The sequence below is a fragment of the Diabrotica undecimpunctata genome, chromosome 8 (assembly GCF_040954645.1).
Source record: "Diabrotica undecimpunctata isolate CICGRU chromosome 8, icDiaUnde3, whole genome shotgun sequence".
NCBI lineage: Eukaryota > Metazoa > Arthropoda > Insecta > Coleoptera > Chrysomelidae > Diabrotica > Diabrotica undecimpunctata.
In genome coordinates, this window is record NC_092810.1 from 63,643,527 (window position 1) to 63,660,349 (window position 16,823).

The 16,823-nt window shown below is 31.7% G+C and overlaps 1 protein-coding gene across 2 annotated transcripts in view; it reads right to left on the reverse strand.

The window, feature by feature from the left end:
• LOC140447633 (uncharacterized) overlaps positions 1 to 16,823 on the reverse strand; it is a 453,196-nt gene that overhangs the window by 140,420 nt on the left and 295,953 nt on the right. Inside the window, exons 1-2 of one of the 2 annotated variants that reach the window (XM_072540393.1) lie at positions 16,121 to 16,232; positions 7,499 to 7,658 (exon numbers count right to left, since the gene is read on the reverse strand). Coding sequence is in view for 1 of the 2 variants with exons in the window: in XM_072540392.1 (XP_072396493.1) it covers positions 7,499 to 7,658 (160 nt within the window). In the remaining variant the exon portion in view is untranslated. Of the gene's footprint in view, positions 1 to 7,498; positions 7,659 to 16,120; positions 16,233 to 16,823 lie in introns of those variants that run through there. The other variant, XM_072540392.1, reaches the window with a different exon arrangement.

A 16,823-nucleotide genomic window follows, 5' to 3' on the forward strand; every position in this document is an offset into this window, starting at 1 on the left:
TTCATAGTTCAAGAGGTAATTACACGATGGGGTACATGGCTTAATGCTGAATTTTTTTATTCTAATCATTTGATTTCAGTGAAAGAATTAATAATGGATTTTGACGAAGAGTCGTAAAAAAGTATCAAGAGATTTTAAAAAAAAGTTCCATTAAAGTCTGAATAAGCATTTACAAATTCGTAAGCGGTTTTATTTCGTCGGCCTAATTAGCAAATCACATAAGTCACAAAAGCAAAACTTTACAGTAGATACATTAAATTAATTAAATTAAAAAATACTGTAAGTTTCTGTTCTAAATATCGATGATAAATCTACTACAGGTTAGATATTAGTATATTTTTGTCTAAAACATGATATCAGTTAATAATAATAATTATATAAATGGACTTATTCTTATTTTTCTTAGGACTTGTGTGACTTAATAAAAATACATCGTTTAAACAATTATTACATTTTATTGATAATTTTTCTACTTAAAAAATATTTTTTGAACAAATTAAAATATAGTGTACTTAATATTTATTTTCGTATTATTCATGCGGCAACTGATCGTAAAAATGGTGGGAGTCTTTGGGTAAAATATTTTTTAAACTTTTGATTTTTAATGGAGTATATAGACAAGAAAGTTCTTTCAGTTCAGTAGCTTTAACTTTGTTATATCTTGATGGAAGAGCTTCCCAGTCGGCAACATGTAGCAGTTTGAAATCTATGGTTCCGTTTGAATTGTACCTATAAGCCCGGACATCATTAACCGTTGGGTCTCCAGCATTGCGCCCAGGTCTAATTGAATTGACAAAATGTACCTGATCAGAATTTTTGAAAAAGCTATGTGTAAGGTACTCTACGTTATAATTCTTGGGATGTAGTTTAGCTGTTCTACAAACCTCAACATAATCTGCCGGTACATTTATGTTTCTATTTCGTAACTTGCGCTCAATAACGAAATGCATAGAATCGTATTCTATTTGAGTATGACCTCGTTCGAGGTACTTCTGCATTATTGTAATTTTCCTAAGCATAACTAAATTAAGTAAGGCATTTGCAATAGTTGCATTCCTATTTTGGCAGCCACATCAGTCGCTCAAAAAAATTAAGCAGTTATTGTCATCTTCACCATTATTTTCTGTTTGTGCAAGGTGGTTTATTATAATAAAGTGCTAATTATAGAAGCAAATGATTATGCACTTAATATTCCCTCGCCTTCCTGCCAGATGTTACAGTAACCAGCTTTCGTCTTCAAATCATACACGGTGAAATTATGCACAATAAGTTTGGTTTTAAAGTAAAGTGAACCAGAATTTGATTTATGGCATAGAAGCACCGACTGCAAGTCCATCGTAAAGACGCTATTATTAGATTGCTTATCCAATTCCTTCTCATGCCTCGCTTCATCTTTCTTTTGTATGTGTTGGTGATACTCTTCTTCGGTAATGATTTTACTTTTAAATGAAATGCAGACGTCGCACTCGTCTTTTTCGTGTTTAAACAGACTAAGATTCAAATCTTCAAACATATGACAAAAGTAAGCTATTGACATTGGAGATTCATTAAATTTAGAACACCATGTTTTATTATACAATCTGTACAGTTCTGATTTAGATTTCCAAATTGGTTCAAGATACTGTTTTGAGGATGAACTTCTGCAATAATGAGATTCAACTTTTGCAAGCGATTTAAAAAAATCTTGCAAGTGTTGTCTCTGAGAAGATTTTCTTGTTTTTTCTAATCCTGTCGTGTTCTCAATAATTGTTTTTTTGATATCCTCATTATTTTCTGTACTTATGTGGTAAGCTTTTAACCAATTATGTATTGTTCAAGGTTTAAAGACTAATGTGTTTGAAAATAGTTTTTTGAAAACTCTTTGTGGCAAACATTTTAAACGGTAATTTCAGTGTCATTGTTAATTTAGATCCTGAATTAATTATTAACCTGAAGTATGCAACAATAACATCGGCACATTTTGAGAACATTTGAGAAATGTCATTTTCTAAATATCTGATAGAACATATAATTTTTTGGTAAATAATCTGGAAAAACATCTTATTGTAAGCTACAATAGTAGCCGTTATGCATGTTCTTATCACTAATTTTACGAGTATGTACAAAATATTTATTTGTAAACGTTTATGTAAATAGAATTAACGTAATGAAATGTTATTTGAAATTGTTTTTTAATACAACTATTGACTGACATCAATTTTTGGTTGGTTTGTCATTTATATAATTCATGTGGTAAAAAAAAGATTGCATATCTTAATAAAAGTTATGTATATATTTGCAAAAATGTTTGCATATATAGTATGGTTCTTAAATTATTGTACAAAATGAAACAGTAGATTCTACACTTTAAAATATTACGATTTAAGCCAACTTGCTTTAATAAAATGTTGATATTAAGAATGATACAGGGTGTTAAAGTTGCAACTTAAAATATTATTTTTCTCCATAACTGTTATGTTTGTGGACATTTATATATAAAAGTTTATAACTGGGGACATTTGAGTATGAAAAATTATAATTTGACGCATACGTTGATGTAGCTGATAGAGGGTGCCATATATGCTACATATGTGGTATAAATTTGGCCATAACTTTTTTGCTTTTTAAGTTGCTAATTGTGTCAAAAAATATTATTTTTTTGGGAGATTGATTTTTTTGAAGTTACATTATTTTAACAACAACAAAAAAAGACAAAGCTGTTAATAACTTCAAAACTTAAAAGTTTTAGAGATAATTGCATTTTAAACATCAGCTGCATAACTCTAATTTAATAACTCTAATTTAACGCAATTACTGCAGAGAATGAAGGAAAAATAGACAAAACACAATACTTCTGAATTTTGGTACAAAATATCTTTTATTAAAAATAAAAGTTTCCGAAATATTACAGAAAAAATAGTACACGCTAATGTTTTACTTACAGTAGGATAATTTTAATAAAGTGTATTGGATTTAACATCAAAACATTTTACGTTTTATATTAAATTAAAGTCATAATAAAATATATTTTATTTAAAAACCAAATTAATAAATAGTTAAACTGAATAACGGTAAACTTTTTGTCAACGTATGTGTTCGATATGCTCACCATTGGTTCAGAAGAAACTGCTGCAATATTTATTTCTTCCCAAAGTTGATTGCGAGTATTTATGGGATTCTTGTAAACACGTTGTTTCATTGCGCTCCATATACCAAAATCGAGCGGATTAAATTCTGGGTTACGTGGTGGCCAAGAACAATGACTACTACGGCCAATCAAGAGCTCAGGAAAGTTGGTATTTAAGTACGTTCTCCCTGCCCTCGTATAATGTGGTGGTGCACTATCTTGCATGGACCACATACTTTGCCTTAAGTTTAATGGCAATTCTTCCAACAATTCAATAAAATAATTCTGTAAAAAATATAAATAATTCTCAACATTCAAATTACGAGGTAACTCGCATGGCCCTAAAAATTGATTACCAATGATTACACACCATACATTTATTTTAAATTCATGTTGGAAATGTCTTTTTCGTGTCCCCCAGATTTTCACTGTCCCAGAAATAATTGTTCCTTAAATTAAAATACCACGGCGTGTAAATGTACCTTCGTCCATAAATAATATTCTACCGATGAAGGACTGGTCTTTTGCTTGTTTCAAATATCATTTGCAAAGCTGTATCTTAAAGGTAAATCTGTTAGTAATAGATTTTGTACAGGTTTAAAATGGTAAGCTTGAAAATGCTCACGGTGTTTAGGATTTTCAAAACTGAAGTTTTGCTGATTCCTATCGCTGAAGAGAAACGTCGTGCACTTACTTAAGAATTATCGTCAACGCGAATCATCACCTAATCTTCTTGATCATGCGTAATGAGTTTTGGTCGGCTTAAGTTGTCATGTTTGTTTAATGAATAACTTTTATCTAAATTCTGAAATATATGTTTGAAGGTTAGGTTGCAGCCTGTTTGGGTATCTTCTTAAATATTCCCTTTTCGTTGCACGTTCGTTAAAATATTGCTGACAATAAATAGCAATCATATCTGTCACATGGATATTAGAAAAAATATGATGCCTCGGCATTTTCTGGTTTTCATTAATAAACCAAAATAAACAAGATAGTAGTCAATAGCATTCGTGGCATTAGCCTACTACATTAGGATTAGATAAGCATTTCTTGATGTTCCATAACCAACTTTGATATGTTTTTATAGGAATAAACTATTAATTATGCTTATTCACAGGTATTCAGTGCTTTAACGCACAAATATTATCACTAAGAATTATTATGCAGCTGATTTGTAAAAATTCGATTATCTCGAAAACTGTTGAGTTTTGAAGTTATTAATAAGTCTACCTTTTTTTTTGTTTAGATAATGTATCTTTTATATTTTTGATTCAATTTGAAGCGCTAACTTGAAGAGCAAAAAAATTAAGCACAAAATACCCTATATGTAGCATAATTATGTGGCTCCTCTATCAGCTACATCAAAATATGTATAATTCCACATACTTAAAAGTACCCCGTTTTAAATTTTTATACAAAAATATTTACATTCCATATAGCAAAAACTGAAACTTTAAATATCAACTTTAACATCCTGTTCATTTCTTAATATCAACATCTTATTAAAGAAAGTTGGCTGAAATCGTAATATTTTAAAGTATAGAATCCACTGTTTCTTTTTGTACAATTACTTACGGACCACCCAGTAATTCACAAATATAACTAAGAATTATTATGCAGCTGATTTGTAAAATGCGATTATCTTAGAAAACTGTTTAGTTTTGAAGTTATTAACAAGTATATGTTTTTTTTTTTGTAGAAATAATTTTTAATATTTTTTAACAAAAACAGCGCTAACTTAAGGAGCAACAGAGTTAGGCGCAAATTTATGCCACATATGTGGCACCTGTTGCAGTTTCGCAACTGTGTCTAAATATTTGTAATATATTAACATACTTTTTGATTCTTCCCGTATATTCAAACAAGATTACGTGTACAAAAAACACAGCAGTTTTTAAAACTAAACATTACAAGACGAGACATCTGCGAAATATCACAAACGTGTATTTGAGATAAGAGACGAGTTCCATTATGCCAAATGAGGCAGACAAGTTTTATCTCCCAAACGACACAGACGTGTGTTTGAGTACCTTTCGACACTTTTACTTCGGCCTTGTGAGAGAGACAGTCGTTTCAAGCAGTAGAAGTGGAGGCTGGTCCATTATCAATATTTTGTGGTTCCTGTATGTCCTTGAAGACGTCTTTTTTGATAGCGGTTGGTGCTATCATTTCATTGTGCAGAACGCAACAGCATATGTGGCGCCCTCATCATCTACATCAAAGTATGTATCAAATTATAATTCCTTATACTTAAAAGTACCAAGTTATAAATTTCTATACCAACTGTTCACAAACATGAAAGTTATAGCGAAAACTGAAATTTTAAATCTCTACTTTAACTCCTTGTATCTTTCTTAATATTAACATTTTATTAAAGCAAGTTAGCTGAAATAGTAATTAAAGTGTAGAATCTACTGTTTCTTTTTATACAACTACTTACGGACCACCCTGTATATGAGTATATTTTGGAAAATTTTAGTACATGTATGTCCAGTCTCTAATAATTATGACATAATGAAAATATTAATTACATTTTGTGATTGTTTATCATTTAAAATATTTCTTATTTAGCATTAGTATCTTATTTAGTAAACAATAATAGCGAATTTGTTATATAGGGTGAAACAGCCAAATGGAATAAATTCGATAATTAATCAATGGGAGCGTGTTTAAAAAAACGCTTAGACATTGTTATTTTTATTTGCGCATATTTTGCAATAAAAACATTTTATACAGGGTGTGTCATGTAACAGTGGTCAATATCAACTTTCTTATTTCAAATACAACACCCTATTCTTTATTCAATTTTTGGATTCCTCATTTTTAATTTTATTAAAATCTATTAAAGGACATTAACTAACAGGATTTTATGTACTTTCGAATGTACAGAAAATTGTTAAAATAAATAAATAAACTTTGTAAATCGATGATTGCAAAAAAAATTGTAAAATAAAAAAAAAAAATAAATATTAAATTACTTTCCTTCTCAAAACTGCTCTATCAGAAGTGGGTTTTAATGTCGACCATTCTGAATCTGATGCAAATACAGTCATCATCCGTTCTGTTCTTGCTGCATTCCAGGCCTATGATTTTGTAACTGTCTTAGCAGAGGACATTGACATTCTTGTCTTGCTTACGGTATTAGGAAGGGAGCAGTCTGATGTTGTGTGTGCAAATTGTCCAATTTTTTTAAACCCACAAAAGCGTGCAAGTCGCATCAATTATACTACCCTTTAAGTTTTATATATGGAGACGTCATTGCCAAGAACTTTTGCGAAACATGCATTTTCAAGCGGCACATTATTAGTAGCTTTCGAGATCGGCAAACTTAAATTCATCAAATTTACAGTAACATCTTGAGTTAGCTAGCCAAACAGCATTATTTCTCAGTGAGAAAGCCAATCCATCTTTGTCCACTGTCGTTGGCAATCGTTTTTTCTCGTTATATGGTGGAAATAAAGATGAATCTCTAACAGCATGAGATACAAACAATTCGCCACGATGGTGACCAAAATTACATTTAACTTATCATCGCTTCCGCCAACACAAGATCCATCTCGTTTGCACAGTGTTAGAGTTTATTACCAGGAAACATTGCGATCCTGAAGATTGGGGCTGGAAAAAGCAGGAAGAAATTTGGATACCAATCAAAACTTTCAAAACTCCAGCACACCCCCAACATCTGAAATTAATTTTCTGTAGATGCAACGGAAACTGTGAAAGTATGCCTCAAACAGTGTGCCTCAATTTTTCTGGTGAAACCTGCAGTGACATTATGAAAATATTAAAATTAATCGAAAAATTCGAAGATGAATTACCCACAATGACGAGAATTCTAACTTCCGTTCTTTCGCAAACATTTACCGATTCATTCGATACTAAATTAGATCCTGAACCGCAGCCTGGACCATCAAAGAAAATGAAAAAACAATAGCTGGAAAACAACCACTTAATATTTCCAAAACAGTTAAAGGTAGGTATAGGACATTGTACACGAAATATATCTAGAATATTCTGGAAAAGGCAAAAATTGAATAATACACAGGGCATTGTATTTGAAATAGGAAAGTTAGTATTGACCACTATTATATAATACACCCGGTATAAAAAGTTTTTATTGCAAAATATGCTCAACTAAAAATATCAATCGACTTCTTTGAGCGTATTTTTGAACACGACCCCATTTATTAATTATCGAATTTATTCCACTTGGCTGTACCACCCTGTATATTTTAAATTGTATTAATATATAGTTGTTAGGGTATTATGTACTATAAATTTTACCAAAATGCAGTACGTTTTATTTGTAAATGTTCTAACTATATTGTTCGTAACTAACATTATACTGTTTTGGACTAAAACGCATATTTTTCGCCTAAAATTAATACTTACTAAAGAGTTTCCAAACTCGTACGACTTCTAGATGAAAGTAGTCTAATAATCCATACCAATGAAATAAATGAACACATAAAACTGGCAGCGATTTTCCACCGGCAACTGTTTCCAATGTAAAGGCATTAAATGCCCACTTAGTACAACGGTCGAGAATTTTCTGCAATAAAATGAATTATTAATACACTTTTATCACTTTTGGATATACTAGTGTTCATACAATTGTTATTTATGTATAAAGGTCATAAAGTTGGCGTTTATGGGTTGCGGCAAGAAATTAGAGCATGAGATGCGGAGTGATGCACGCTCATAAAAGGTCAGGAGGATCAGAAACGCATAGTAAGCCCAACATATTTACATTTTACGCATTTTAAGTTACAAGAAATAAGTTGTATTTTTTGTTATAATAATAGTATATTGTTTTATTAGGAGTAAAAAAGATACTTTTTTGGCGAGGCTGTACATTTGACATTAAGCCGAGGCATAAAAAATCATTTTTACTCCAAATAAAAGACAATATTTTTTTTCAAACGTCGTAAATAATTTTTATGTTACTATGGTTACTATTGATCTATTGATTGTTACTTTGACAAATACGAAAAATCTCTAATTTTTACACTATTCGTTAAGTTTTGTGAACGTTTGTGCTTATTTTCGCCCAAAAGTACGAGTATTAGTCTGATTCCGAGGATCTCACGGCATAGCGTATTTTTTTTATAGCCCTTTTTCTATCCGAATTGTCGCATAAAGGCCTCTCCCATTTCTCGCCATTCATCCCTGTTGTGTGCTAGGCGTTTCCACATTGGTCCTGCGACTCTTTTGATATCGTCGCTCCAAGCATTTGAGGTCTTCCTCTTGGTATCTTCGCATCGTACGGTCGCCAGTTTCCGACTTCTTTGTTCCATCTACCATCTTCGAGACGTTCGTTGTGTCCAGCCCATTTCCATTTTAATTTAGCTGCTTGTTTCGCGGCGTCCTTTATTTTTGTTTTGTTCCGGATTGCTTCGTTCGTTTGCCGATCTATTAGTGAGATACCAAGCATCTGTCGTTCCATGGCTCGCTGAGTTTTTCGAATCTTGTCCATGTTCTTTTTTGTGAATGTCCAGGTTTGAGCTCCGTAAGTGAGAACGGGAAGGATACAAGAATCGAACACTTTGGTTCGAAGGTTTTGGGGTATCTTTTTGTCTTTCAGTATGTATGAGAGTTTTCCAAATGCGGCCCATCCCATTCTTACTCGTCTGCTTATTTCGGTAGTTTGGTTTTCTTTGTTTACCTTGATATTCTGACCCAGATATATGTATTCTTCTACATGTTCCACTTTTGTTCCTTGGATGGTTATCGTCGGTTGATCATCTTTATTCGACATTAGCTTAGTTTTACTCAGATTCATTTTCAGTCCTTTTTTTTATGGATTCCGTATGAAGCTCATCGATCATCGTCTTCAGTTCTTTCCAGCTGTCGGCTATTAGTACTACGGCATCGCGTATTCCTCCAGATATTTTGTGTACTGCAAAGACAGTAACGGAAGGATTGTTTCCTACCAAGTCTACTGCGGTTTACGAAGCTTCGTATAGTCATTTTATGCAATGGTGTGATAAAAACAATATAAAATGTTATGCCGTCATATATGTTATCCGGTTATAAAATATATTCAATGATTCGAGCCTTAATGAATATCAGGCAGAATATTGATATTAGCAGATATTTTAAACTACGCGCTTTTTTGACAAAAACAAGGTGAAGGCTATAGGCCTAAAAAATCAAGTGCTTTAACGCGAGATAACGTTAAATAATTGTTAGACGAAAATTTATTAATCTAGTATCACGAATGCTTAGAAGTTAAATACAAAAAAGCTATTCGTTAAAATAACGGTTGACCTACCCAAAACGGACGCCTATGACCCGTACTAGAAATTCGCATCTGATGGAATCGATTCAACTGAAGGATAAATAATCATACTAGTTTTCGTTTTCTTAATGGAAGCGTTCTGGAGATATTTAAAAAAAACTAATTATAAGACGCAAACTTCTAAGAGCTCTAGCTCCCTCAGGAAGAATTTTCGGACTTGAAGAATTGGGTTAAATTATCTTAAAATTATCTGAGGAATCTCCGGTCTTCGTTTATGAGGAGAGTTTCTGGACACCCTGTATAGAAAATATGCCACTCTTCGTCCAGTTCGTTACAATGATAATTTTTCGACTGTTCTAACAACCATTAAAATTTCGTCATTTTGTGTCATGTGGAACAATTTCACCCAATCATGTCAACATTAGACTGATAATTGCATTCAGTGCAATTTTCAATCCCTATGACAACACGATCGAGTTTGACAACTTCATCCAAATAAATTTCAAAATATCACGTTTTGGCAATGAGAATGTTCAAAGTATAAATGCGCTAATCAAAGAAAAAATTCCCAGAAATACAACCTACAGTCACAAATATATTTGGGGAATATTCATGGATTTTGCTACGGACGAGAATATGAGTTGAATGAACTAGAAGCTTAGAAGAATTGGCGTTGATACTAAAAGATTGTACTTTTAATAAATAAATGTTTCGTTATGTTGAGTTATGATTTTTTTTTTTTCGAAAAATTATCCGCCGAATATCCCTCGGAAATTGATGAATGCCTCATAATTTCATGACAAATTTTTCAAGCTCGTTGCTTGGTAACAACACTCAGCCTTCGGCTTCGTATTCTCAGCCTTCGGCTTCGTGCTGTTACCAAGGAACGAGCTTTCGATTGTCATGAAATTATCTCGTCTGTTATCAATGTCCTAGGGATATTACTACTAAAAACCGATTTCTTTTAAAGTACCAGAATGGAATATGCTATCAAATGGTATTACCTGTATACAAAATCAGCAGAGCTACAAAGGAAGTTGCATGGCTACCTCACCCTACCCCAAACATGGCTTGGGGAGGTGTATCTTCCGACTTTCGCACAGAATTACCCTTCATCGAAAATGGGTCCTTAACTGCACAAAGTGACATTACGGAGATTCTGGAAGAACAAGTTATGCATACCATGACAAAGCTTGGAGAAAACACACGGTTTTTATGCAGAACAACGCTCGAACGCACGTTGCCACGATCAGTATGCAATACTTGGACGAGGTTGGAATTACGAAGTTACCGTGGCCAGCTAGGTCTCCGGACCTGAATCCTATCGAATATATCTGGGACGATTTGAAAAAACGTATTCAACCCCTAACATCTTCTCCTAACAACGAACATGAGCTTAAGGATCTGTTAGTGAGAGAGTGGAATAACATACCACAACATGTAATCCAGAGAAAAATTGAGAGTATGCCCCGTCGTCTGCAAGAGGTGATTAGAGCAAGTGGAGGCAATACACGATATTAGTCATTGAAATTTCACTGACATTTTATAACGTTCTGTATTTTCCATTTTTTTCTTATGCCTGTTTTATCAACAATTTGGTTTGTTTTTTGCTTTTTCAATAAAAACAATAAAAAACCGTTTTTTTTTTCAAAACAAACATTAATAATGATGACAAATAAAAAATACGTTAGCCTAAAAAACAAGATTATTACTGCACCAGAGGCAAAAATATTCCACAAACTGGAAATTTTCAAGGTGACCCGGATTTTATGATCGCGAGTGTATATATATATATATATATATATATATATATATATATATATATATATATATATATATATATATATATATATATATATATATATATATATGAAAATTACTGAGTTCTCGGGAAGAACCGCGTTGAGAATTTAAAACTCGACGTTTCGGCACCCATTTTGGAGCCATTATCAAGAGGGATACGGTTCGGTTCGAGTTCGGGGTCTCAATCTGCCTAATCCCCTCACTCGAAACGTACCAGTATCGTGTTCGATATTGCAAGAACTGTCTCTCGGTGGTACTTCAAACGAAGTTATAAACCAAAACATTGAAGAAAATATACCGAGTAACACAAGAAAATCTAAATCTTATATATGGAGACAATTTGTGATGTTCTGTGTGGATCGCAACTACAAATTAGATGCAGAAAATAACAACGAAAGACTAGCATTAAAAATAATTATAACAAATTATTTATAGTTATAATGAATATTTCATGATTATGACTAATTGTAAATTATTCAAAAAATGGGTAGATTTGGGTTACCTAGATCAAATGTATTATTATTAAATTCCTTCCTCTCATTCTACTGAATTTTTGACCTATCATTTTGTTCATGAAATAGTCTAATAAAATACCACTCGTGATTTAATTTAGCTTATAAGTCTGTCTTTTATTTCTAAACTCAACTGAGTTTCTTAAAGAAAACACCACTCGTCCTACGGTCGTGGTGTTTTCAAGCAACTCAGTTTCGTTTAGAAGTAAATCGACAGACTTATCGCGAAAATTGAATCACTAGTCGTATTACTATTGAAAACACCACAACCTTTATTTTGGTATAATGTTTTACATGCCTAGCATGTTTAGTTTTGTAGATATTTAGAGATCAACTAGAGACTTTATGTTTTTGCAGGTTTTTTATTAATACATTTTGTGTACCTACTGAAATATAACAAACAAAAATTATACAAATGTAATCTTATTTTATAAACACAAAACGAAATATCCTAAAGATTAAAAAAACGTATGCGTAAAATATGCTAGTAAAAATTAGTGGAATTCAGCACTCACAAATCTCATGATGTTACAAAATAATATTTTCATACTAATAAATATAATCAATATCCATAAATTAATTATTAAATAAATTAATAACCAATTTTATAATCTACTTTACTAATTTTGAGCAAATAAATGAATTCATGATCATTTTGTTTTACTAAATTTATCCTAAGTTAAATATGTATATGTCAAAATATTTATTAAAATAAATAGTATCTACTTCTAGTGTCACAAAAGCTGGTAAAAGTTGTATTTTATATTTTAAATATGAATTTTTCCACTGAACTGGTTACTAGCTTTAAACATGTTTAATCAGAGATATCCGCGCAGAAGATATCCTACAAAAAAGGCCTTCGTAAAACTTTTAAATCGCTTCGTTCCTTCAGGCAATGTGCAATATTTAAAATGATTAGTACTAAAAACAGACGAGTTATGGTACATTTAATAGAGAATCCACATATAAATACGCGCCAATTGAGCAATCATACAGAGTTAAATGCAACCACAAAGAACAAAGTAAAGAATTTTTCACCCATTGAAAATTCAGGTGCACCAGCAATTAAATGAAAATGATTTTCAAATAAAAATGAATTTTGTATGTGGGCGGAAGACATTTAGATATTAAGTTGACATTTTTTATTTTTATTAATTTTTTTGGAAAATATTGTATTTCTAACGAATAGAGGTTTTATCGCAATAGGTTCATCAACATATATAATTATCATTATTACTCCGAGCAAAACCTTCACTTATTTCGAGTTACGTCCGAGAGCAGGTGATCATTGAATATTTGTAGAGGCATTGTTGGATCATATGTTACTGGAACTTATTTTTTCAAACGGCTACTGGCAATGAGTATCATTGGTTTTTAACAGACGAGTTACCTGGCTTGTTAGAGGATATTCACTTGGCAATTATATAAAACATGTGGTTTTAACATGACGGATCAAATCCAGATCGTATATAGTCCTTTTCCATCATATTGATAGCACATTATGTATGCAAATCCTCAACAGGTCAAAAAACCATAGGCGTCACCCTATACTTGTTTTGAAATAAATTTAAAAAATTAATATTTTAAGATGCCGTCAACAATTCATTATCTTTTAAAAAATCTTCTGTAAAATAAGTGTCCACTAATCTCACTATACCTTTTTTGTGCGTAAAAAACGTCGGTATATATGCCACACGATTATTGTTAATTATACACGGTGCTTAACGAGAGAATTCAATGTTTCACGAAATAAATTAATGTAAACAGTAATTTAAAGGTGATTATTGTGTTCTATACAAGTTATCGCCTGACACAAAAAGAATACCTTCTTTGAACGATTACGTGGAATTACTGATAAGGCTTCACTAATAATAGTTTAAGTAGTTTTTATTCCACATTACAGCTTATGAGAATAATATAAATTAGAAATTGTTTGCATCTTCCATTTAGTTTGTAGATGTACATTGTTCATGTCTTACCTACCTACGTTTTTGGTGTCGATATTTTGTTATTTGCATTTAAAAATGACGTAGACAACAGGTTTTATCCCGGTTAAGTGTAGTTTTAAAGGTGCCTTCAGTCTAAGAGAGAAAAATATAATATTAAATGTACACGATGCACTTGTACATCAACACCCTTTAAGTAATGTTCGTGAAATCGTTAACATGTGTTCAAATATGACAGGGGTCGGAGAAGCAACAATTTATAGATTCCTAAAAGAAAGAAAAGGAGGAACTGTTTGATCTCCCAAGAAGAGTGGAGGGAGTAAACCCTTGGAAATTGAAGAAATACATAAAAACATGATAAGACGCAGCGTCCACTCATTTTTTTTTAACAAAGAATTTCCAACATTGGACAAAATCCAAACATTAATTAGAGAAAACGAAGAGTTACCAATCATAAGCAACAAGAAATTATGGGGACTATTGAGAGAGATGGGATTTCGTTGGCAAAAGAATAGAAGAAAATCCGTTTTAATTGAAAAATATTACATTGTATGTTGGAGACGAGATTATCTAAGAACTATTAAAAAGTACCGAGAAGAAGGGAAAACATTTTTTTATTTGGACGAGACTTGGCTAAATGAAGGTCATACTGTACCATATCTATGGGTTGATACAAATGTGAAAAGTTCCCTTCAGGCATTCATCGAAGGTGTATCTACTGGAATAAACAATATTCCCGTTGGAAAAGGACGCAGACTTATAATAACCCATATTGGAAACGAATACGGTTTTGTCAATGGTGGATTATTAAGTTTTGCCTCAAAATCAACCAAAGATTACCACGAGGAAATGAATGCTGACGTTTTTGAAAAATATTTTGGGCAAATGTTGGATTTAATTCCAAAAAATTCTGTCATAGTCATGGATAATGCTAGTTACCATTCAAGACTAGCAGAAAATTTGCCAACAATGGCATGGAAAAAAGGAGAGATAATCGAATGGTTGGATAAACACGCAATTTAGCACAAGGAGAATTCGGCAAAAAAGGAATTATTACCTATTGTAAGGCAACATAAAGCAGCTTATAAAAAATATATAATTGATGAAATGGCATTAAACCGTGATGTAATTATTTTACGTTTACCCCATACCACTGTGATCTGAATCCGATAGAAATTATATAGTCTCAAGTAAAGGGTGAAGTCGGACGCAACAACAAAACTTTTAAATTAGAGGACTTACAACAATTATTAGAACATTCCTTATCAAAAGTAACTCCAGAAAATTGGAAACATGCTGTTAGTCATGCTCACAAGGAAGAAAATAAAATATGGAATTTGGATAATATCACTGATGCAATGCTGGAACCGGTAATAGGAGTTGAAGATTCCTTAGATTCTGAAGAAAGCAGTGAATCTGAAATGGAATTTGATTAAAATAATATTCATTTTTTTTACAAATCGGCCCCTGTTACGGCCACAAATTATTTTATATATAACCAATAAAATAAACATCTTACATTTCTTGTAAATTCATTAGTACCTATTAATCTCCATCACTCCGACACTGGCAACTTTATTTAGGGATTAGGAACCCTCAAAACTATTGTATTCTATTCTGCTTTAACCTTTATACCTGGTGGTCATACTCAATTTAAAATTGTTTTCCTATATACTTCTGTAAACTTGTTGACAAATATCTATTTTTCATTGAGTCACCCGTATCAACAGTTTAGGGATTTGCATACATAATGTGCTATCAATATGATGGAAATGGACTATAATTAATGTTAGACGTAAGCTAAATAATAACTAAAGCGACAGTTGGATCGGATACAGTGGTACAGACTATTTTTTGGGGATATCAAGAATATATGTGGCGACAAGACCCTAACACAGGATAATATGAAAATTCATATATAAAATGTCTTTGATAGTATTGGACCTAGAAATGCTATAGGGCATTCGGTACTTCTTTATCAATCGTATACGACTGTGTATTAAACATATTGGACAACTTTTTCAATATTTATTAACATAGCTATAGTACGTCCACTCCATAGTTTCCCGTGAGTCATGATTCATTTTCAAACAAGTTAAATCAAAATATTAAATGAAACGTACGTCGATTATTAAATCATTGAAATTATCATTGATACCTACTACTGTCAATGTAATAATTACGAAATGGCTATTATTCCGGTGGATGTATTTTATAAAGGTAAATTTAGTAAATATATTATTTATTATATTTTTTGTGCATTTGGATTAGTATTCATCGGTAATAGGATTAATAAAAATATGATGAAAAGTATATTAAAAAGTAATCTTAATAATATTTGTAGAAAGTGTTTGTTCTTTTTCACTATTGAGGAGATCGATGGACTCAACATTAAACAGCTTAAACTTTAAGTTTCCGTTCGACGGAACTATAGGCAGACTCATGTAGTATAATGATAATTTGTAGATTAGAAAATATTACTTTTCTCATTAGCTTAAAAATAAATACCTACCGGAAGTAATCAAATGAAGACAGCAACAGTTAGTCGTTCTAACAATAATTATGCTTGAAAATATATAATTTAAACGATATACTCAGAGACTACAAGTAATTTGAAAAACCAAAAAAAAATTCAAATAAATCAATAAACACGACAAATGAGCTAATGTCACTGACAATGAAAGTTATAAACGTCAAAATTTACAGTAAACAAGGTATCAAAGACATACCATATTGTTGATCCTTATTTAACTCATTGTGATTTCTATGGACAAGCAGCTTAATTATGCAATACTAGTTTCTGTGAGTGAAAAAGAGACCTAACATAAAAAGTAATTCGTGAATAATCTCATGCATGGGAAAAGATAAAGTGGACGTACTATCAGTGCCGGATTTAGTTCATGGACCGCCGGGGGCTAAGTCATACTATACCGCCACTCTCCAGTAGGTATAGATGCGTCTTAGGTTAACAATTCATTAAAACTATTTTAATATTATTAGCTAATTTATTACAAATATACAAAAACGCCACAAAGACACAAACTCAAAACATATAAAGTAAATTAACATAATTATTTACAAATAAATTTTCCTGGACTTCCTACTTGCAAACAGGTCGATGATTTTATTAAAATCTAATTTTGTAAGCAAATCATTATTAATATTTAAAACAGCGAACGAATTTAATGTTTCTTCCGTCATCGTATTTCTCAAAT